Below are 21,867 nucleotides of genomic sequence, written 5' to 3'. Positions count from 1 at the left end.
GCAGAGATAGCAGCAGACACTCCGGCTTTCAGATTCAGTGGAGCTGTAGAGGGGATGTGATTTTTCACAGCCAGGCCCAAACCCAGCCAGGACTCAGCCTCAAGCCTCCCTCCCAACCTGCTAAATACCTCTGGGAGGTTTACCAAAGGCTGATGAGACAAGGAAACACATGCCAGGGAGTGATCTCTCTGGGTCTGGGTCGCAGTGGGGGGCCATATCTTGCTTCTCCATTTGTCAGGTGCTATCAGGCCATCCAAGCCATGTCATCTGATTTCTGCGTCCCCAGGCCCTGTCCTCCCCTTTGTACCCATGAAAGGGCCTTGACTTCATACTGAATAAATTTGCCCTTTGGGACTACAGGTCTACAGCAGTGGCCCCTAGAGCCTCTTCAATCCACTCCAGTGGGGCTGTGAGCCCACACTCATGCTGTAAAGCAGTCAACAGGCTCTGCAGTTTCTCCATATACTGCCACTGAGGTCAACAGACGTTGTCTTAGGCTTCTCTTTGTCTTTTTTTAAAAGTGCTGTGCCTTTAAGTGTGAAATGGACCATATTTCATCATGATCGTATTTGGTTTTCTTTAGCTAGTTGTGTTATTTTGGCAGAGTTCACAGAGGATTCCTGTGTGTGCACTCTGTCACTATCCTCCTGAGAATCAGTACTAATGTTATGGCAAACAATCTTATCATAACCCTAGTGCTGAGATGATCTCATAGGATCTCTAGGAAAGGAATGTACTGAAGGTGTGTTTCAGAAATATCAAGAGTACACATTTTCCATCCATGCAGCCCAGGCTATGGAGCCCAGGCTTTATTAAACATTGCTATATGTGTTGAGGAGAACTTTGTGGACATTTTGGAAAGACTTCACAAGTATTGTTGGGCTTTGGGGCTTCTCTCCTCTTACTAAATTTGGCCATAATCTAGTATCTGGATATTGTCATGGAATTTAATTATTTCAAAATGGAACATGTAGTTATTATTATTCCATGTAATAACAATAAAACCATTTATTTTAAAAAAATACATTTGTATATATCTATATATCCTACAAAGACTGAAATGTGTGAAAGTATGTGTGTGTGTGTGTGTATGTGCGTGTGTGTGTATGTGCATGTCTACTTGAGAGAGTGTGTGTGTGTGTTATCTACTTGAGAGAGTGAGAAGAGCAGTCAAGCCAAACATTCAGTGCTATTACGTTAACCAGAGGATGGAAAATCAGGTGTTGATCTTAATGTGACCCCCAGAGGGCTTAACAGCCACACCTCTATCGTCTGTGAGATTGATGAGGATGGAGTTTCAGCAGATATTTTTCCAACATCTTTGCATTGCATCTACTGTAGAGGTCTGCACTGGAACATGTCTGCTTCTCCTTTAACACGACAAGAAGGCTCTCATTGACATCATGTCTCATTTAGTGGCTAAAATAGTTTAATAGGACGCTTTATGCAAGAAGAGCTGTCAGGACTACAGTCATTGCACTCTCAAGTTCTTAAGTAGATGTTTGATTATGGTGCCCAAGTGGTCTAAAAAGCTATGGAACAGAGAGGCCATGAATTCTGTGCAACAGTGTTCACATAGGTCACATTTTCCATGCACTGTCATTGAAATCAAATAATAGCAATGTAGGGTCTCAACTTCCCTGGAGCTGGTAGGAATTCAGTGTCTTGCTCAAGGACACTTCAGCAGAGCAGTCGGTAGCCAAAACAAAACAGAGGTTTGAACCCAAGCCCTCCGACTGAATGGTGGTCTCTACAACCACTAGGTCACCCTGCCACCCCCGAATGTTGGCTTTGGTAACAGCCGGGGGAAACAGAGAAGAAGGAGGGATGGTACTTTGGCTAACAGACCCAGAAATTACATTTCGGTGCTAACTCTGAGCTGCTTCTAGTCTGACCTCAAAAGAAGCCGCGGCAGCAGAGGGCCAAAGTAAACTGGGACCTGAGCAGCGGTGTCTGGGATGCCTGAGGAAAGGCAACAAACGTCAGTGTGCCCGCAATTCTCACTGTCTAATGGCTGACTGACTAATCCCTGATATTCCTCCATGATCTAAACCTGCAGCCCTCCGCAGCATTAGAACACTGTGGCATTGTGTCCCTGTTCTAAAGGAGTCTGTGATTCATGTATTGGCAGTGCCTTTTGGATCCCTATACTGTATTCTTCTCATCCTCAGTACTGTGCTTCATCATTTCAAGACCAAACTGGATTCTTTGCCTGATTGTTTATGTAAAGGATTTTGTCTGTAATACCACTGCCATCAATTCACTGATGTCAAACAAGGTCACAGACAGCAGGAAACAAACACTCAGATATTATAGTATTTGTTTGTTTGACAAGTCTTGTTATTGTAGTCAGTAATATGGAATTTAAGTGTTAGAAGTATCTTGGAGAATGAGTTTGGCAGTATTATAAATTTCACTATTGATTACACTGGTTCTTTGTGCAGTCCATGACACCACTACTGTGTAATGTTGCAATAGTGCTCTCTACTGGCAAAAGCCGGGAAGATTGCAATTGTACTTCTCTGTCTTCTACACAACAAAGTCGATCTTTGAATTGCTTATTTAAACATGTATCTTCTCAATTAATTGTGTGAGAAGATATCTTTTAATAACTCTTTTTATTCTATTTTCTATATATAATACTTGGATAAAAGAATGGATGTATTTTGTTCATTTTGAAACAAAACATATGCGTTGCCTTTTCTTTGAATGATGCTGTGCTTGTTTATTTGAATATAGTGTCACCTTTAATTTGAAATTATCTTACCACTTTCATGTTTTTGTTGGATTACAAAAGCATTTGATCTGACCCATCTCTATTCTGTCTCCTTAGGTCTCCTTTATGCTGGTGCCAGATCAGTGGTTCACAATGAAAGTGAAGAGATGAGCCTGCAGCGAGCAGCCCTGTCCCTGCAGTTCCTGCCACTGGAAGCTTACTGATTCATACTACCCAGAGGACCATGCCCCTGTCTCCCAGATAGCACTTCTGAGGACCAGGCCTTCACAGCACGCCTCGTGCACCATGGCAGGAGAGACTCAGCGTAAGTACGCTGTCAAAGAGCTGGACGCTGAGTCCAAACTGCAGGATGAGGGGACGACGCTGGAGCAGCAGAGTGACAAAACCACAAAGGAGTCTTCAGAGCACTTTTCAAGCACGGGCGCTGAGGCCAGGGCCAGCAGCAGAGGGGCCAAGATTGAAAAATTAGACAAGGAAAGGGACTATTCTCAGCAACGTGAGGCTGTAATACGGCCACAGCAGACAGGAAAGATTGACTTCAGGTCATTGCAGAACAGATCAAAATTTGCCACTGACAGGACTTGGCCGAGTGGCAAAGGCAGCCCCCAGTCCCCGAGCGGAAAGGGCCGCAGCCGAGAGAAGGGCAAGCGGTCGGGAAAGTCGGAGCGTGGCAACCCTCAGCAGCTGTACAGACTGAGCATCACAAATCCACGCTCCAACCCCAACATCGGTATTGCCTACCCACAGCAGAAGGTCTCGCCACCCAAGAAGCTGGAAGCCAGTCGTGGCCCAGTCTCGGGCAGCTACAGGTTCCACGTGCCCAGTATACCAGAGAGAGAGGCCGAGCTGCAGCAAGAGGAGCTCAACTACAGCCGCTGCTTCCAGGAGGCCTCCTCCAACCTTACCTCCCCAAGCTATACCTCACAGGCACTGGGTTCCTCAGGTGGAACCTCCACCCACCAACATCCACCCCTGTCCCAGCAGCAGCAGCAGCCAGCCCCAATGGAGAATAACAATGCACAGCCTGGCAGCCAGCTGCTCTTGGCAGACTTTCAGCTGAGTGGCTCTAATGCATGGCAGTCTCCTGAAAGGACTTTTAATGGTGCTAACTATGGGATTTCACAAAAATCCACTGCCCTCACAGAGGCCAATAAGGCAAGTGCATTTGTGCCTGGTCCATTTCAATATGGATATCAGTTTCTGGAAGAATCAACCTCTGACTCTTTTCCCTGTGAACAGAACCCCCAGTCCCAAGACTTTACAGACTCCTCCCTCGGTTCTGTTCATGTGACCCATAACTCTTTTTCCTTTACCTCTGGAGAGGGCCAAGACATTGCTCAAAACAACTCTCAGTTCAGTAATGAACAGCAGCCAGAGGATAGAACCTCTTATCCCCACCCCCCACCATCACAGTATATTCAAGCTCCACAAGGGGCAGCATCCTCTATGCACTGTCCCAGGAGTCTGAGTGAGGACTCAGCCAGTAGTGACAGCTCTGGCTCCAGTTCGCAGCAGTCAGAGCAGGGGAAGGGTGCCCTGCCAGAGAGCACCGAGGCTTTTGGACAGGCAGACAGTAGGGATGCAGCCATCACCTCGGGGAATAAGAGGAACTGCCACCCCAAAGACACAGCGGCCAGCCAGAGAATACTCATCCAAGGAAGTGTGCACCATGCAAGAAATATTGCACAAGGTCCAAGCTCCCAAATGCACTTTCCGAACAAAACATTCAACAGCCCTCCACTCAGTAACATTCACATGGGTTCAGTGCCTTTTGATAAAAATATCAACAACAAAGTTCATAACAGATTACCACATTCGTGGGAGGGACCTAATAAGACATATTCACCAGCTGATCAAAACACAATTCCATATGCTGATATGAATGATAAGTTTCAGTTTCAGAATCAGCCAGCACTCGACCAAAGGCCAAACTCATCTAAAAATGGCAGAATGCCCTGGCAGCAGATACGCCTAACCTCTGCCATGCCCAGCCAAAACAGAATTGAGTTATCTAGGCAACTAAGCAACCAAAAATTGGCTTACATGGTTTCCCCCTCTGACTGGCAAGATGATAGTAAATCACATAAAAATAGCTCCCTGAAAAGCCCCAGCTCATTTCAAAACAACAGACCTAGTGAAGGTTTTTCTAACCAAAGACAGGAAACTGTCAAGCACAGCAATAGTACAATATCATCTTTTAAAGTAGAGATGAGCCATGCACAAGTCTGTGAGTCCAAAAATAAAGCTACATATTTTGGACTAAACCAATCTCTTCCAGGGGCATCGTCGAGAAACTATGGCTATCCACCATTACAAGTTCCACCTATGGGACTTATGATGGTGTCACCTTATGAATCCCCCTTGCCCTCCCCGGTCCATAACCCCACATCTAGCAGTACTTGCTCCTCCCTCTCTCCAGCATCCACCAGCCCTGTTAACCTCAGTTCAGAGGACAGTCAGATGTCAAAGGCAGGTCCCCCTCACCCATTTTATCACCAGCACCAAGCCAAAACTCAATTACCTTCAGATCACCTAAGCACTAACCCTCACCAATTTCATTCTGATGCCCCCCGAAACCTTTCTTATGCACCAGACAGAGCCAAAGACGACATGATGAGCTACCTGCAAAACAATGTACATCCAAAGACTGCTATGGATGGAAATAAGGGTTATATGGATAGCTTCGGGGTGGATCATCACCAGCCTCCACCACCATACTCTGCACATCAGCTGTTAGCCACCTCTTTAGCCACAGCAAATCTTGACCAGCTAGACGTGCTTCTGACATGTAAGCAGTGTGATCAGAATTTCAACAATCTGGCCTCATTTCTAGGCCATAAGCAATACTGTGCTCAGCATGCTTTTGCACAAAATGACCTCAAAGACATATCGAAGATGGAGGACAGCAGAAAGTTTCAGACCGAACTGTCAAAAGCTGCATCTTCTGGGACTAGTGTCTCTATGTCAAGGTGCCCATCTGAACTTCATCTCTCTCTGTTGGGCCTCAATAAAAATGGAGAGCTGATATCTGACAGTGAGACAAAGGGAGACAACAAGGATGACCCAATGAAACTCAGCTTGTTCTCTGGTCCTGGCAACCTTCCTGTCCCTCTCCCTGAATTGGAAATGGAGGATGCCAAGTTAGACAGCCTAATCACAGAAGCCTTGAATGGACTTGGATATCAGTCAGACAATGCAGAGATAGACAGCAGCTTTATAGATGCATTTGCTGATGATGACCTCACCACTGTCAAAGCAACATCAAACAAACAATCTTTGAAAACCAAAGAATCCATGCTCTTTGAGAACAAAAGTAAACAAGCAACAGATGATGACAGGACTCTGACACAGGGAAAGTATCTTTATGACTCCGATGTTGAGAGCCCAGAGATAGATAAACAGTACACAGAAAGCAAACTTGAGAAAATATCTCTGAATTTGGAACAAGATGAGAAAATTAACATCAAAAAAGGAGTCTCTCATAAAAATTCAAGAATTGCCTCAGGGGGAAAGACGAGGGAACAAGACAGCAAAGTGAAAGAGGCAAGAAAGCTGTGCAAGAGTGAGGACGAAAACACAAGTACTCCAAGATTTCTGTTATCCAGCAAGTTTTCTGAGCGTTGTGGTGTTAAAAACTTTCAGGACAGCTCTGTATTTAGGGGGTCAACCCCTTCCCAGGCCTCCACATCCCCAACCTCAAGAACTGCAGTAAAAGAGAATAAGAGGAAAAGAACTGGAGGGGGTACCTGGAGCAAAGAACTTATTCACAAAATAGTTCAACAGAAAAATAAGCTCCATAAACTCCATGTTAAAGGTACCAAAAACCTTCAGTTCTCCCTGGTAATGGAGAGACTGACTCCCACTGTACAGAACCCTGCGTTCGGAGAATATGACTATGTTTCAGACTCAGATGATGAGTGTGAGCCCGTAAAGATAGCAAGCCAAGGCCGCCTGAGCCAAAGTAGTCGTTGCAAATACACGTACACTAAAGAGTGCAAATGGAGAGCAAGAAGTGAGAGGGACCAGGCTGCATGGAGACATGAGTCAAAGGAGTGTTTTGAGGTGAAGAAGAGTGAAGAGGTTTCCCTCTCCCCTGAGAAGCATGTTTCTCACCAGAGACTCAGGAGGAGGGGAAGCAGGTCATCCACTAGCAGTGAACTCAGCACATCTGTGAGTGTTTCTAGCGATAGTATCAACAGCCCCAAAAGCACTGACCGCACTGACTCAGACTGTGAGAAGAAGATGGAAATCAAGAGGAAAGAGCCCCCAGACCAAAAAATCTATGAAAGGTCCTCACCACAGAAGTTGTGTAAAGAATCCAGCACACTAGCACTGACATTCACTAAATCTGTCAAGAAGTATAATACTGATAAAGCTATTCTTTCTGATAGCAAAGACAATGCAGAGGCCCCAAAGAGCTGTCATTCAAATCCAGAAGATGCCGATCTAGTGTCATCCCCACATAAGGCAAGGGATACAATCAGAAACCTTGAAAAATGCAGAAGCTCACACACAATATCAAGAGAGAAGCTGGAGTCATATAGCAAAGAAACTGGCACAGCAGTCAATTCTGACAGAAGCAGCCCACAGAGAATAGACAGAACTTGCCCCAAAGAAGAATCAACACAATCTGGCAGTACAGATGTCAAGCAACTACAGTTTGACTCACACTCCCCTACCGTCAACAGAGTAACTGATTTTAATAACGAGAGAAACACAAAGGGAAAATCTGTGTGCAGAAGAAGAGACAGTGAGGGACCCCAAGCTACACAGCCAAAGCTATCAGACAGTACCATATTTGAAAAACAGAGTGACAGTGTCTGCATGGTGAAAGAGGCAATTACTTTAGTCAATGACTTGGACCCCAAGTCAGCATCTCTTTGCACTTCTCTGATGGATGAGGTGTGCCTATCCCCAAATGAAACCCAAGGCCCACTGATACAGAAAGACACGTCCCATCTCATGCCCTATCCCCTGGACCAGGACCAGGGGCTCATGAAATCCCCACTTTCATTTGACACCTCATCAATGTTTGGGGACCTCGCAGGTTTTGACAATGGCCTTTACGCAGATATGCCAATGCAGAAAGAGAGTTTCAGTGCAATAGAAAATACAATTGATAAAAAGGAAGAGTTTGTATCATCCTTCTCTCCCTTTCTGGAACAAAGGGACTGGGGCCTTATGGTGGATGTCAGCCCAGTGCTACCAGATGAGATATCTCAATACAAAGGCAACTGTGAGAAATCAAATGAAAAGAAATCAGATTATAATCATGTTCCTTTGTCTCTACCAGAAAAAATAATGGACTACAGTACAAATCTCAACAGCTGCGCATCAGAGGATGAGCTAGAGATAAAGAGAATAGTGAATGAACTTGAAAACCAGCTCCAGACAACTAAGATGCAAAGCCCACCATTACTATCTGAGGATGTCCCCAAGCAGTTGCAAATGAGCAAGTTTTCTCCTCTCCGTCTGGGTGATGAATCAGATGAAGGCACTGGTCTGGATATGAGTTGCCCTGTGCAAACCATAGACGTGCCAGTGACTAGTATGCCATCAGAACATTTCACTGAGCCAGGTCTCCCATGGTCCAGCCCATTCCAGTTTGAGTTGATGGGTGGACACCCTAATCCTCACACTCCAACCCACAATGAACCAGGAGCCCTTGAACATTTTACTGAAAAAGAGGATACACCAAATTTGATAACCACAGTCTCACATATTGAACACTCTCAGCTGCATCATAACCAAAAATCAGAGGACACAAATGTTGAAACAGGGACTCCCACAGAAACAAAGGAGGAGATTTTAGAACAAAAGAGATATGCTGAAAACCTGATGAAAAGCCTGGAGGTGATTTCAGATTCCATATTCAAAAAAGAACCCACTATACCAGAACAGGAGGAGCTGAATGTCACCTCTCTCAAGAGTCAACAACATCTAGAAATTGAATGTCAGGCGACTGATGCAGTTGAGAGAGGAGATCATAGTGAAAAGGAAGCAATTACTGAGAAGGAGAATATATTATCACCTCCAAATATCAATGAGCGGAAGGATGATATTGAATTCATTTTGAATGAGTCACAGTCATCTCTCTCTAACAGCATTGACCCCGCAGTTGATGGAAACCAGCCAATTTTATTGCAGCCAAGTGAGCCCATAGAAAACAATGATAGCAGGGCAGAGACTAAAGTCATATCAGTTGAGGAAGATATTCCTGAGGATAGTAATATGATTGAGTCTGCTCACTGCTCAGATATGGAGATGCATGACGCACATGTGGCTAAGGAGACCTGTGAGAACAATAAAACAGAGGACCACGTGAACAAACTCTTTAAAAGCAATACTGACATTCCAGAACATTCTATCATCGATGGGCACGAGGAAGCAGAGGCAGTGAATGGAATAACTGATCAATCGGACAGCCATCCTTCACCTCCAGCTCTAACAGACACCAGCCTAAACATGGGCGAGAACATGGAGGATATGGTGGAAAAAGCAATGGAAGGACAATCCACTGATATCCATAATAATTCTGAAGACTTTTGTTCATTACCTGCTGGTGAATTGAAAGTGGAGCGCTCAGACAATTTGAGAGAGAAAAGTGAAATTGCTGTTGACAAACCAAAACAAGACGATTTGATTGGACTTGGTGCCTCTCAAAATTGCAGCCCTCCTGAGATTTACAGTGCTGGTCAAACAACTAATATATCAATGGAGATAGTCACCACGGATAAGCCTTGCAGTCCAATACTGATGGAAACCAATACAGAGTGTACTAGTCACTGCTCACCCTTTCAAAGTACTCATTCCATAGAGGGAGAAAGCAGTCTGTTGACCCTCTCACAGTCTGATGCCATCCTGGATACTCATGCCTGCAAAGTTATTCCATTTAATCACAACAAAACTGAAATGGGTCTTGCTTTTGACACCATTCAGAAACAAGAAGCAGAGATTTTGAATGTTAAGGACATCAAAGAACATCTTCCCATTCATCTCATGGCAAGTCACCAGAATTCACCAGGGGATATGGAAGAAAGTCAGAGTCTTATTCTACAATCTGCTCCACCAACCAGTCCTACTTTTTCAACTTCTCCCCATACTTCAATGGAGAAACTGGACATACAAGAGGATCCATGTCAGTCACAAAGCAAATGCAATAATGTAAACATTGACCAAGGATCAATTCAAAATATCAAATCCCCCCGAAACAGAGATGATAACCAAAATATCAAAGAGGCTTTGCACAATGATGAACAACTGACCACAACAGCTGAGATGGAGTATGCTTTGATAAGCCCGCCTCAACTGGACCTGGGAATTACAGAGTGTAAAATTCCCAGCACTGAAGCCACCATACCCTCCCCACTTCCCATGAGCAGCACAGCAGAGCCATCAGAGGCATCAGAGGGCCTCGCAAAGAGAGACCCATTGTATGATTTCAAGCTTAGCCCACTGAACTACAGTGGCATATCAGATGACCCTCCACAACTAAATCAATATGACTACATCCCAATTTCACCACCCAATAAAGCTGAAGAGAAGCCAGACATCAAGCAGAGTCCCAGAGATGACTGTGAACCATGTGACCTGAGCATCGACCCCGCACTGATTTTCAACAAAACCGCAACAGTCATAGACACAGAGATACCATTAAACTCAGACCCTGCAGCTAAACTAAGTTTACCAGATGAACCCTTGGACAGTAGCAGCATCCAGGAGAGTATGAAATTCACATGCATTGCATTGGGTCTCCCACCTCAAATCAAAAGCACTGACTCCTCAACTGGCGATGCAAAGGAGGATTTGGAGGTTTGCCATAATCCACTTGAATCTATTGAGTATTTGCATATTCATGCTGACCTCCTGAGTAAGGTTGAAGCAGAGAATTCAGATATTCTTGAGGCTCCCTGTGAGAAGGATGCCACACTTCTCAGAAAAGACATTTCAGATGGTCCGCCCACTCCTAAGCCACTCATCATCTGTGAAAATGAACAAATGCCTCTACCAGCAGAACCATCAGAGAAACAACCAACAATAGAGACTGGCCAGTGTTCAACAGTCCACCAAGTACAAGAAGAAATCTCACAAAAAAAGACAAGTGTACAGAACAACACTCAACAGGGAAAGGTACTCTGTGAAATCTGCTCCATGTGTTTCAGGACTGTGCCAGGGCTAAAGAGACATAAGGCCATGAAACATTTGGTCAGAGCAGAAAAACACACTGTCCTGGAAAAAACAACACCAAGCCATCAAGGGAGTATACTTATTTACGAAGCATCACAAACTACAGAGAAAGGGCATAAAGATGATTCACAGACCTGTTTCCCAACAAAAATAGATGGGATGTCGGAGACTCTGTGTCTTGAGACAAGCAACATCCTCACATCTAAAACAGCAGAGACTGATTTAATCCAGGAGGGAATGGCAACTGAAACAAGTACATCAGTGATAGTGGATGAAATAGGCCACCAAAATCCTCCCCTGCCTACAAAGACAAAGAAGAATAACAAAGCCAGGAAAAACAAAAATAGTGAGGTAAACATAAAGCCTGACCCTTTCTCTGATGAGCTTCTAAATATATTAAAAACAGACATACTTCAAGCCATAACTCCTGAATTCCAAAACCGTGGACTACAAGAGCCTTGCAAGTCTCCTGAGGATCAGACAAAAATCAATAAGCATCTTAAGAAAACTATTACTGAAACAGAGGAATTCCCTCTCCCTGTTGCTTCCAACTGTGGCTTTGAAGATGTATCCAGTTCTCCAACAAAAGAGACAAATGTACTCAATGAAACTGTGGAATTAAATCAAAACAACACTGAGATGAAATGTACAAGTGTGACAGAGATGTCAAATGGAGCAGCAGAAGTATGTAAAGATGTAAACATGGACTGTGGTGTAATTGTTGACAAGGATATTAGCAGAGAACGTGATGAGTCCAGAGAGAAATTGTATGCTGTGGAAGAGATGTGTGAACAAAAAGGATCAGAAGAAAGCCTCGCCAAAGAGATTCTTAGAAAAGTGGCAGTTGAGATCAAATGTGAGAAAAACAGTGACCCTTCAGATGAGGTACACCCTCTGTCCTGCTTGAATTCCTCCCCTCTTAGTCCTCCTGGCATAAGTCCTGATCTGAAGGCCTTACTCGACGATGACACCACGTTCTCACAGCTGTTCCCCAGAGATGAGGAAGCGAAAAGGAAAAAGTGCCCAAGGGTTTACAGCAAGAGAAACAAAAGACAGAAGCTATCACCTAATCCACATCTGACTCAAGACTACCCTCCTCCTGACATGTTTATGCAAAATAAAGATCAGTTCATGGAAAACCAAGCAGAGCAATCATTCATCGACAATCAGAACAGCCATTGCGAATATGAGACAATATCTATTGATGATGCTATCATGTTGAATATGTGCCATAACAGCACGTTGAAGGGTGATGCCAAGCCATTATCAGATGTCAAACAAGCCATTAATGATCATGAGGACATTCATGAGAATACTGAAGAGCTTGCCAGCGACCTCTTAAATCCACTTGAGAGCACCATTGATAAATCTTCAATAGAATGGAGTGGCTCCAGGGACTACAATGGCTTTCCTGCAGACCCGACTGTATCCTCTGATGCAACCTCCTGTAAAGCAGAAATGCCACCTTGCCCTGTGCCGCTGCCCTCTGCCTCCTACCCTGCGGAGCCAAGTGTCACAGACAGCGTACCAAATTTCCACAGCATAGACATTCAAAACATCAACACTACATTTCAACTTCCTGAAATCCAGTTCTTTGACTCTAATAAAGATATCTCAGTGGCTCCTCCCATCGCAACTGTTGACATAGAGAATAAAGATGTTGAAAAATCCAAGAAAGTAACAGAGCGGCGAGGCAGGAAACGGCAAGATGGCGGCATAAAGGTCAAAGATAAGCAGTACAAGTGCAAGGTATGCTTCACGTGGTTTCTCACCCTGGGGGAGCTGAACTTTCACAAGCTGTCCCACAACCCCTCTCCACCCCCCACCTGCTACATGTGTGTCCAGCGCAAGTTCAGCTCCAGGGAGCAACTGAGAGACCATCTGAGGGAGAAACATGCCAAGAACAAGACAGGTATCTGGACCTGTGGAATGTGCTTGAAGGAGATATCAGATGTGTGGATGTACAATGAACACTTACGAGAGCATGCCACCCAGTTTGCCCGGAAGGGCCAGACGCAGGGCTCCATGCTGGGCATTCCAGGCTGCTTCATGCAGGAGACAGCTGTGAAGAACTTTATCACCTCAATCATGCAGCACCGCCCCAGCAAAACCAGCAGAGAGTCCAGTAAAGCCACTAAAGAACAAGAGAAGGCTGTGGCTACAGACAGCATCGTGGGAGAGCGGAAAACTACAGAGGGAGCTGAGCCAAAACTCCACAAAACTAAAAGCAGCAATGGAACAAGTGGGAAGCAGAGCACATTAACACCACTTGAGGTCCTCCACAAAACAGAGACACCTAAAAGTGTGGAGATGCATCCCAATTGCAAAGACCCCTCAAGAGACTGCCACCACTGTGGGAAACAATTCCCCAAACCATTCAAACTTCAGAGACATTTAGTGGTTCACAACTTGGAGAAGATTTTCCTGTGTCACAAATGCCCAGTCTCTTATCAGGAGGCACAGGAACTAAAAGACCACCTGAAGAAAGCACATGAGGAGGTGGATGAGCTGGATTCAAAACACACCACCCTCTACACCTGTGAGCTCTGTGCTGATGTCATGCATGTGATTAAAAAATCCTTCATCTGCAGCACCTGTAACTATACGTTCTCTAAGAAGGAACAGTTTGATCGTCACATGGAAAAACATCTGTCAGGGGGGAACAAAATCTTCAAATTCAGAGGTGTTCTTAGACCTGTCAAAGCATCTGCCTCCAAAGAGGACGACTGTGATTTGCCCGCAAGTAAGAAGAGGAAGATTCTCTCTGACAGTGTGCAAGAGAATAGTTCAGATAGTGGTATCGCCAGCATAGGCTCACTGCACTTAAACCAGAACTCTGAAATGCAGTCTTCAAAACCCACTGTTTCCACAGCAGATGACTCCACACAGACCAGTGCAAATGAATATCGCAATGATGCGAACAATACAAATGTAAAGACTGAGGACATTGCTGAGGACTACTCTGATCTGCTTGTGGAGCTGGAGCAATGTACATTTCATATGGGCTCTTCAGAGTCTGCTGCACCCAAAAAAGAGGAAATTGACCCCACTCCCTCACCGAACCTTGATAAAGAGGGTTGTGGGAAATCAATTACCGAACCGTGTGATGTGAAGGAGGAGGATGAGTCTGTCTGCATCAGAGCAGAGACAGCCTCACAATGGTCAGATTCTAAAGAAAATAGTAAAATGGGGGAGGAGAGGGTTAAAGCCAAGCAAGGTTCTGCTGAAGGTAGCACAGCTGACACTGAAGAGAAGAGAGATTTAGTTCCACCTAGTGAGGATTCTTTTGTCAGCTTTAGAGAAAATCAAATCATTTCAAAGACACCTGAGTCAGCAAAGCATGAGTTAGCTGCTAATATGATAGACCAACAGAGGGAGGATGAGCAGGGGCAAAATACACCTAAAGCTTACAATAATGACAGCAAACAGCAAACTTTGATATCTAACGGTGCTGAGCAGCAGCAAGGTAGCAGTCAGATGAAAGACAAAGTCTCCCCAGCCAAAACAAGTGATAACACTAAAAACAGCACTACCACTAGCAGCTCAAGGGCTACAGAGTCAACACCGGTTTTCCAGTCCAAGGTATCCTTCCATGCATTAGTCTCAAATGAGGACAGAGACTCTCTGAGACAACAGAAGAAAAGGAAAGAGATAAAGTCGCCCCACAGCCTGCAACGGGTTTCCTCTCCTGCCACACGAGAGAACTTCGGTGTCGACGCTAGGGCCAAAAAGAAATTTCGCCCCAGCAAGTGTGAGAGTCCGTCTTTGCAAAGAAAGTCAGATGGACCCAATGACTATCCTGTTCTCTCCTCAGTACGGGACGACGTTGTTAGCAACAAAATAGTCTCCAGGTGCAAGACTGCAAACCTGAGTTTGCAGTCAAAGAGAAGTTTGCTTGATAACTGCACACCAAAGAAAGCAGAGATTGTGACCCATCTGAACGGGGATTACAAAGCCAAAAAGGGACCTCTGGGACGCCCTTTGCATTCCCCAGTTTCTAAAGTGTCAGCAGTTCCCATGAACAATTCCTTGAATAAGTCTAGGCCAAAGATGGGGGTTAGATCGATGGAAAGCCATTCCTACCGGACGGCGGAATCCCAGAACCACCTCCTAAGCCAGCTGTTTGGCCAAAAACTCACTAGCTTTAAGATTCCTTTAAGGAAGGACACATCAGAATCTATTAACTGAAAGGGGTTTGAGGGATCTGTGAAAAAGAGACTGTAAATTTCACAATTACAAATGATCAAGACAATTCATTATGGTGAATGAGATTGCACAGCTCTTTTCTGTGAAATGCTTTTCTAAATACTTATGTAGTCACTTTATGTCTTCTTTTGTAAAGGTGTTTTTATTACACAAATGTGAGGACTAATGGCAGATATGAATTTTGGGTCAACAATGAATATGCTAGTTGGGCAAATCATTGAACTTTTTTCTGCTATTCCTTTGTTGGATATTATCCATTTCAGAGATTATATTTCATTCACATAAAGGAAAGAAAAAAAAGAATACTTGAAAATACAGTAAAATATTTTTTTTCCAAGAAATGCATGTTAGTTTTGCATTCACAACATGATCTTAGCAGTTATTGTCTTTTTGCAACAGGACCAAATGACGTCATAACTGACCTGGACTATTGTCTGTGCACCTTTTGTACATGCTTCCAAAAATATTCATTTTGTACTCTTTTTACTTTACTGTACTGCATTGACATCCATTGTATTAGCCTTTTGTATAAACATTAACTGGTGCTACATTATGTTTTATTGTAATGTGAATGCCAATGTCCTCGGAAGGGAGCATGAGATCTGTAGCAGTTACATTCATCCGACTGTTCTTAATGGTTCTCAGTAGTTTGTTTTTTTTTAATGATAAAGATACTGTGTAAACCATCCAAGTAGTTCATATGTAGGTTGATAGAAAACAAAATTTTCTTCCGTTGTATAAACTCAGGTGCATACAAGGACACATCACAGTCCTAAGACCTGTATTCGGAGTTCCTCCCATGCACTGATATTACCACACACAAATCACAAACTCAATCATTTGTGTCTGTACTCCAACTGTTTAATTATGAATAGTATTTACTAGGACAAAAAAGGTGCTTTATCTTGTTTATACTGTATGTATCTTATATTGTATAATATTGTAGGTAGATTATTTTCTGGTGTAATGCTTAATGTCAAAGTTTTATTTTAATAATGTGCAAAAGAATCAGAGAATGAGAAGAAAGGGAAATGCAATGCCTCTTGCAGGTTGTAAAGTGGTTCACTAAGTGCCTCTTTTATAGTTGGTTATTAAAGATCTGTATTGGTCTCTCCTTGCTCATTTCTTCCTTTGTTCATGACATCTTTTGCAAATGTTCCAACTTCCATCCCTGCGGACTGCCGCTGTCACCACACACATCAAACACTCGAAGCAGTGGAGGCTGTTTGTGCCTGGAGGCAAAAACAGGTGCACACACAACTATAACAAAGTCTAACTCATTTTTTCTCAGCTCAGCACTTCAATGAGCTAACTCATCATCTGAAAGATGAGCATAAATGTATCATTACTACAGGGAAACATTAAACACAAGACAGTTACATTCATCAAACCATATGTTAGTCTCCAAGAACATTGTAGAGCAAGCAGTAAGGAACTCCCACTTCTATCATGCTTCTATCATGTTGCTCTCTCACCATGTGTAAAATGGCTTCTATTCCTACGTGAGCATATTTCATCATCACATAGGAATAAAAAGCCATAGTACACAGCGGCAGACATGTAGAAACACCGGGGGTGGATGTGAGGAGGAGCGGTGTTCTCACATCATCCACTAAATTACCCACAGACCTGAGAGAAGGGGGGGATAAGAAAAGAGGAGGACAATAGATTGAGGAAGGTAGTAAAAGTAGACAGACAGGGGAGAAAGTAAAGAGGTTATTTTCTTACTCAAGGACTCAAGCTCAAGCTCTCAGCTATTGGGGAATACAATAAAATGTTTTCTGCCAGCGGTAGAATGTCTTCCTCTCATTCAGACCATTGTGGTTTCTCACTGGAGCATGTGAATACTCTAGCAGTGTAGACGCATCGCCTGAACCAAATGAGTAGGGCCAGATTATGAGGATGGATGACCGTCTATTGTTGTGTGTGCCCTCCTGCTGTAAATGGAGAAAATGAATGTCATTGATCCAACGGTATTCTCATTACATGAATCAGCTAAATTCCAGTATCAACATTAATTTGAAAGGAAGGGAATCACAATGTCATATCTGTTGTTTTAATTTAGCCACACAATATCAATATATGTTTTATCAATTACAATTAAAAGAAAAAAAATGATTTTATAATAGTATGTGTAATTCAACAATTGTGTTTGTCCAGTAATATAGAGCAGACTATACAATGTTATCAGAGATTATACCTTAATATTGCAAAATGAAGGTTTTATTCATAAAAAAAATATTGATTTCACAATAGTATGTGTAATTCAACAATTGTGTTTTCCCAGTAATGTCCTAGAATAGACTATATAATGTGAGTGAGTTTATTATTTAATTATTTAAAAAAAAGGATGCCAAGTTCACTCTCCAAGGCAAGATTAAATGCATTGCACTGTAGGAGTCTTGGCCATCAGGGAGTTTAATGATAAATGCAGTGTCTGAAGGCTGCATGATTGATGACTTCGATGACATCTGGGACCAAGTATCAAGACATGTAAATGATGTGCCTGTGATAAACATGTCAAATTGAACCGTCTAAATAGAAACCAAGTGACAGTGACACACCGCTTACTTCTAATTCTGACATCTTATTTTGATGATCTGTGTCGTCCTCACGATGGCCATTTTTAATCCTTCCTATTCTGGTCTATTATTCCAATTTATTATGCTGATATGAGTTTTTAATCACTGTTATTCTTGTGACAATCTTGGTTCTCCTTCATTCTTTAATTCTTCAATTTATCAGGCTTTTACCTCATTCTCACGGTGTCCTCAGTGTGTCTGTAAACTTCCTCCAGGTCCTCTGGTCAGCAGCTCTCTGTTGATTAAGACAAAATTAAACTAGAAAATGCAGGATTCTATCACAATTTAGCCCAGAGTGTGTCAAATAGAGTGAGTGTGAGCCCCACGCACCCTACTGTCAGGCATCCTTTTATCGTCTGATCTATGAGGAAATTCTCCAGAGGCACAGCCATGCAGGAGCGTGACAGGAACGCTTTGCACTTTGAAGTAGAGTGACATTATCAGTAAGTATGGCCTTGAAATAGCATCTCTTTTCTCTCTCTCTCTCTCACTCCATTTCCGAGTCTCCCTCCCTGTCTCATCTGATCTCCTATTTTCTTCCCTCTGTCTGTTTTCCTCCACCGCCACCCTCACTCTCTCCCTACTCTTTCTCTCTCTTCCCCGCTTTTCTTCTCTCTTCTCCATCAATTCCCCCACTCCGTGACTCACCCCTTCTTCCCATTTTTGCAACTGCCTTTCCCCATCTTCTTCTTCCTTTACCCACTTCTTGTTTTCCTTTTACTCTCCTATTCTCCTCCCTCATGTCTAGCTCCCTGCTGATTCGCCTCCCACCATCTCTCTCCACTCCTCATTTTCCCCTCTTCCATCCCCTCCCTGTTGCCCCCTCACCCTTCACCTACCCTTCTCCCTGTTCCCCCTTCACCATCTGCCCCCTTCTCTCACCTCCCCTCACCCCTCGCTGCCTCCCCCCCCCTGCTGTGGAGTGTGCTGCTGGCTGCCTCTCAGGGAGGTCGGGAGATCAGGGGCAGATAGAGATGGGCTACTGGTCAGCGGTAATGACATAGAGGCTGAGGGGCGCTCAGGTCACTTCTATTGGGAGTCTGGGGTTTCAGCCATCACAGAGAGAGACAAATAGATAGATAGATGGGGAGGGATCGGTAGCACAAAGGGAAGGAACGACGGAGCATTCCTTCTCCAAGCCGTCTCTGCATTGTGGGGGGGGGGGGGGGGGGGGGGGGGGGAGAGATTGTGATGAATTTCCATAGGGATGGTATCTGAAATCATTTGTGTTCAACACTGAGAACGAGTATGAATAATTCAATATAAACAAGTTCCCCTGGTGTGAACAAAGAGGACAAAGGGATCTTTGAAATCAAGACATCAAACTAATTCTGCCTGACAACCATCAAAATCACTGTCTGGCGCCAAAAATCATCAAATGGGAGTACTGGCAATGTGAAACTACACAGGAAACGCTCCCGCACGACTGGCACCTGAAATAGGAGTCAAAGGAACTGGGGCAATAATAACATCAAAATGAATTACTGAGCAAATGAACGGATAAAAATAAGACATGGTGGGGAAAGATAGTTTCTTGAAATATGGAACAGTAAACATTAAAGTAAAGCCAGGAATACTTTGGATCCCCTAATTAATAGCCTCTCACCGGGAAGTCATGGTCCTTTACTGCCAATGGAGCCTTTATCTACACGACCATTTGTCATTCCAGTCAGCAGCAGAAAGGGAACAGGCTGTGCACAATAGCTAAAAGTACCTGTTTGATGTTCCAGGTTTGCAGAAATAAATGGGGTTGCTCTGCAGGGTCTATGCAAACAAACGAAAGGCTGTTGGCCCGTGTCTGCAATGACTGGAACACTGCACCCAACAGCAGGTGTCTACAGGAGAGCTGGCCTAATAGATTACACACATCTCATTTCAAAGATAGTTTGTTAACCTAATAGATTTCACATATCTCATTTCAAAGATAGTTTGTTAACCTGATAGATTTCACATCTCATTTCAAAGATAGTTTGTTAACCTAGTAGATTACACGCATCTCATCTCAAAGATAGTTTGTTATCGTGATTGGTTACACATTTTTCAAAGATAATTTGTTACCTATAAGCTTCCCAAAATAAATCTCATATCAACCTCAAGTTATATAGTTCCATTCTCTCCATCTAAGCTGTTGGTTTGACAATCTACCAAATTGAGTGCAATAAAATGGAAAACCTTTATTTCAATAACAGGTTATAGTGTAAGTCAGCAGATAGCAGATAAGGAAAACCCTTATTTCTAGATGGCAACTTGCAGTTTCTGGCTCGACATTTTCACAATGCACAATTGTGCATTATGAGAAATTGTATCTCATATTTATGTATAGATCAACATATAAAATACCCTTCAGAAGCAAGGCTGGTCCTGCTGGTCAGTAGGTTTGCATACTCTGCCTCTGAGACTCTTATCAGTCCGTCTCTGATCACTTCTCCCCAAACCTTCATCTTCCTCCACCCTCCACCCCCTCCACCCCTCCCCACACCGCTCCACCCCACAGTGCATACTCCCAGCTTCCCCCTCTCCTGTCTCTGTGGTTATCACAGAGAATCTAAAGGATCTACCCTGACATTTGATGTGGCACAAAATTGGATTTCCAGTGTGCTTCTCTCCCTGAGCCTCTCGCAGAGTGTAATCCACGCTGTGACTAATTGAGTGGCACGCCAACAGCCTGTGTGTGTAAATGGATGGCTGGTGGTGAAATGCGTCTGTGACCTGCTCTTTTGTCTGATGGCCTGCGAGTTCATTAGACAGAGAAAGGAGAGGGCACACACAAGTCCTGGCTGCGCAGGATCGTCCAATAGGGAGACACATTTTATCCTCTGTCAATGTCATCTCTTGTTGCTGCACATTGAATGTGACCCAGCGCTGCTGTCTGACTGCCTTTGACATTCATAACTAATCTGAGCAACAGAAAATCAATATTCTCTGTAAAAGAGAGAATGTGTCCTATACTCTGACTGAACTTGTGCGATGGGGAGCCCAAATTAACTATTGCCAGGTGCGACAATGACATTAGCTCTCGAATTGAGGCAAACCTGTAATCTGAAGTGGGAAACAGAGGTGTCAGTGACATATGTAACAGGATGACTCACCATAGCTATGTCACCTGTCTGACCACCAGTATCCCACAAGGCACAGCTCTAACCTGGCACATCCACTATACAGGCAGAGGAAGAGCTCTGTGACAATGACGCAACACACGAAAAAGCACTTTTCCTCGTCGGGAGGTTATCTTCTCACAAAATCCCCACACTATATAATCTCAAATCTCCACTCTGGGGATCCAGGATCTGATTTGGATTTGAATAATTGAAGCTGTTTTCCTCCCAGAGGACTGAATGTAGCAGTTCCCTCTTTATTAGAAACTTTCCACTAATGTGTGTGTGCCCCCTCATTTATAGTGAGTACTCGCTGTCCACACCCCCTCTAAAATCACACATGCTGTACATACACACCCACGCAAATACAGACAGACTGGAATATAACACATACAAACTCTGAACACACGCTCACGCTCGGTCGCTGTGACACAAACACATTTCTAAACATGGTAATTACTTTGATCAAATGAGACTGTGGCAGCAGTTAAAGCGTCGTGCCAGTCAGCACATAACAAAAGCCTCTAATGAATGAACTCCAAAATAGATGGTAACGTGGTATACGTACCTGCATGCTTTCATTCACCAGAATCTCCCTGTTTCTCGCTCTGTTTGTTTCTCTCCCTCTCTCTCTCTCTCTCCTTCTCTCACCCTGTCTCTCTGTCTGCATCTGGTTGTGCTTGCCAGCCTGATTCTGGAGGAGAGAGTCTTCACCCTATCGAGTCGGGGACCAGGGCTCAGCTGCAGAGACTGACATCATCCCTTCCAGAGAGGAGGTTTTCCCCTCCCGCTATCTGCACCCTCCTCTCTCTCTCCCTCTCTGTCTCGCTCTCCCTCTCTCTCTCTCTCTCGCTCTCTCTCTCTCTCTCTCTCTCTCTCTCTCTGTAACTCAGCCACTCGCTCGCTCTGTACAGTAGTATACTCCTCCTATCTCTTGTCTCCCTCCCCTGTCCCTCTTTTTCTATCTCTCTCCTGTTTTTCATTTGCTTTCACATTTTTCAAAGCCTTTTCATGTGAGACTCATTGGCACTAAAATTGTGGCTCTATAATCAGTAGCTAG

General features: G+C 43.9%; 3 protein-coding genes across 3 annotated transcripts; all 3 read left to right on the top strand.

The window, feature by feature from the left end:
• Positions 1–3,022: 3,022 nt before the first annotated feature.
• LOC139648850 (zinc finger protein 469-like) lies at positions 3,023–7,434 on the top strand. The gene is made up of 2 exons (XM_071525087.1): positions 3,023–7,204; positions 7,426–7,434. Exons 1-2 carry the CDS (start codon positions 3,023–3,025, stop codon positions 7,432–7,434), a joined length of 4,191 nt encoding a protein of 1,396 aa, XP_071381188.1.
• Positions 7,435–7,561: 127 nt separating this feature from the next.
• On the top strand, positions 7,562–10,916 carry LOC139648849 (zinc finger protein 469-like). The gene is made up of 3 exons (XM_071525086.1): positions 7,562–8,354; positions 10,272–10,460; positions 10,900–10,916. Exons 1-3 carry the CDS (start codon positions 7,562–7,564, stop codon positions 10,914–10,916), a joined length of 999 nt encoding a protein of 332 aa, XP_071381187.1.
• Positions 10,917–11,626: 710 nt separating this feature from the next.
• LOC139648848 (zinc finger protein 469-like) lies at positions 11,627–16,215 on the top strand. Its single transcript, XM_071525085.1, has one exon. The coding sequence runs from the start codon at positions 11,627–11,629 to the stop codon at positions 15,110–15,112; it is 3,486 nt and encodes a 1,161-aa protein (XP_071381186.1). The 3' UTR covers positions 15,113–16,215.
• Positions 16,216–21,867: the final 5,652 nt, after the last annotated feature.

This window comes from Centroberyx affinis, unplaced genomic scaffold (assembly GCF_046629955.1).
Source record: "Centroberyx affinis isolate AG114_WGS23_722 - 3 ecotype Tasmania unplaced genomic scaffold, CSIRO-AGI_Caff_v1 ptg001264l_1, whole genome shotgun sequence".
Classification (NCBI taxonomy): domain Eukaryota; kingdom Metazoa; phylum Chordata; class Actinopteri; order Beryciformes; family Berycidae; genus Centroberyx; species Centroberyx affinis.
The sequence above is the reverse complement of the archived record's forward strand: the minus strand, read 5'-3'. Positions and strand labels throughout refer to the sequence as shown.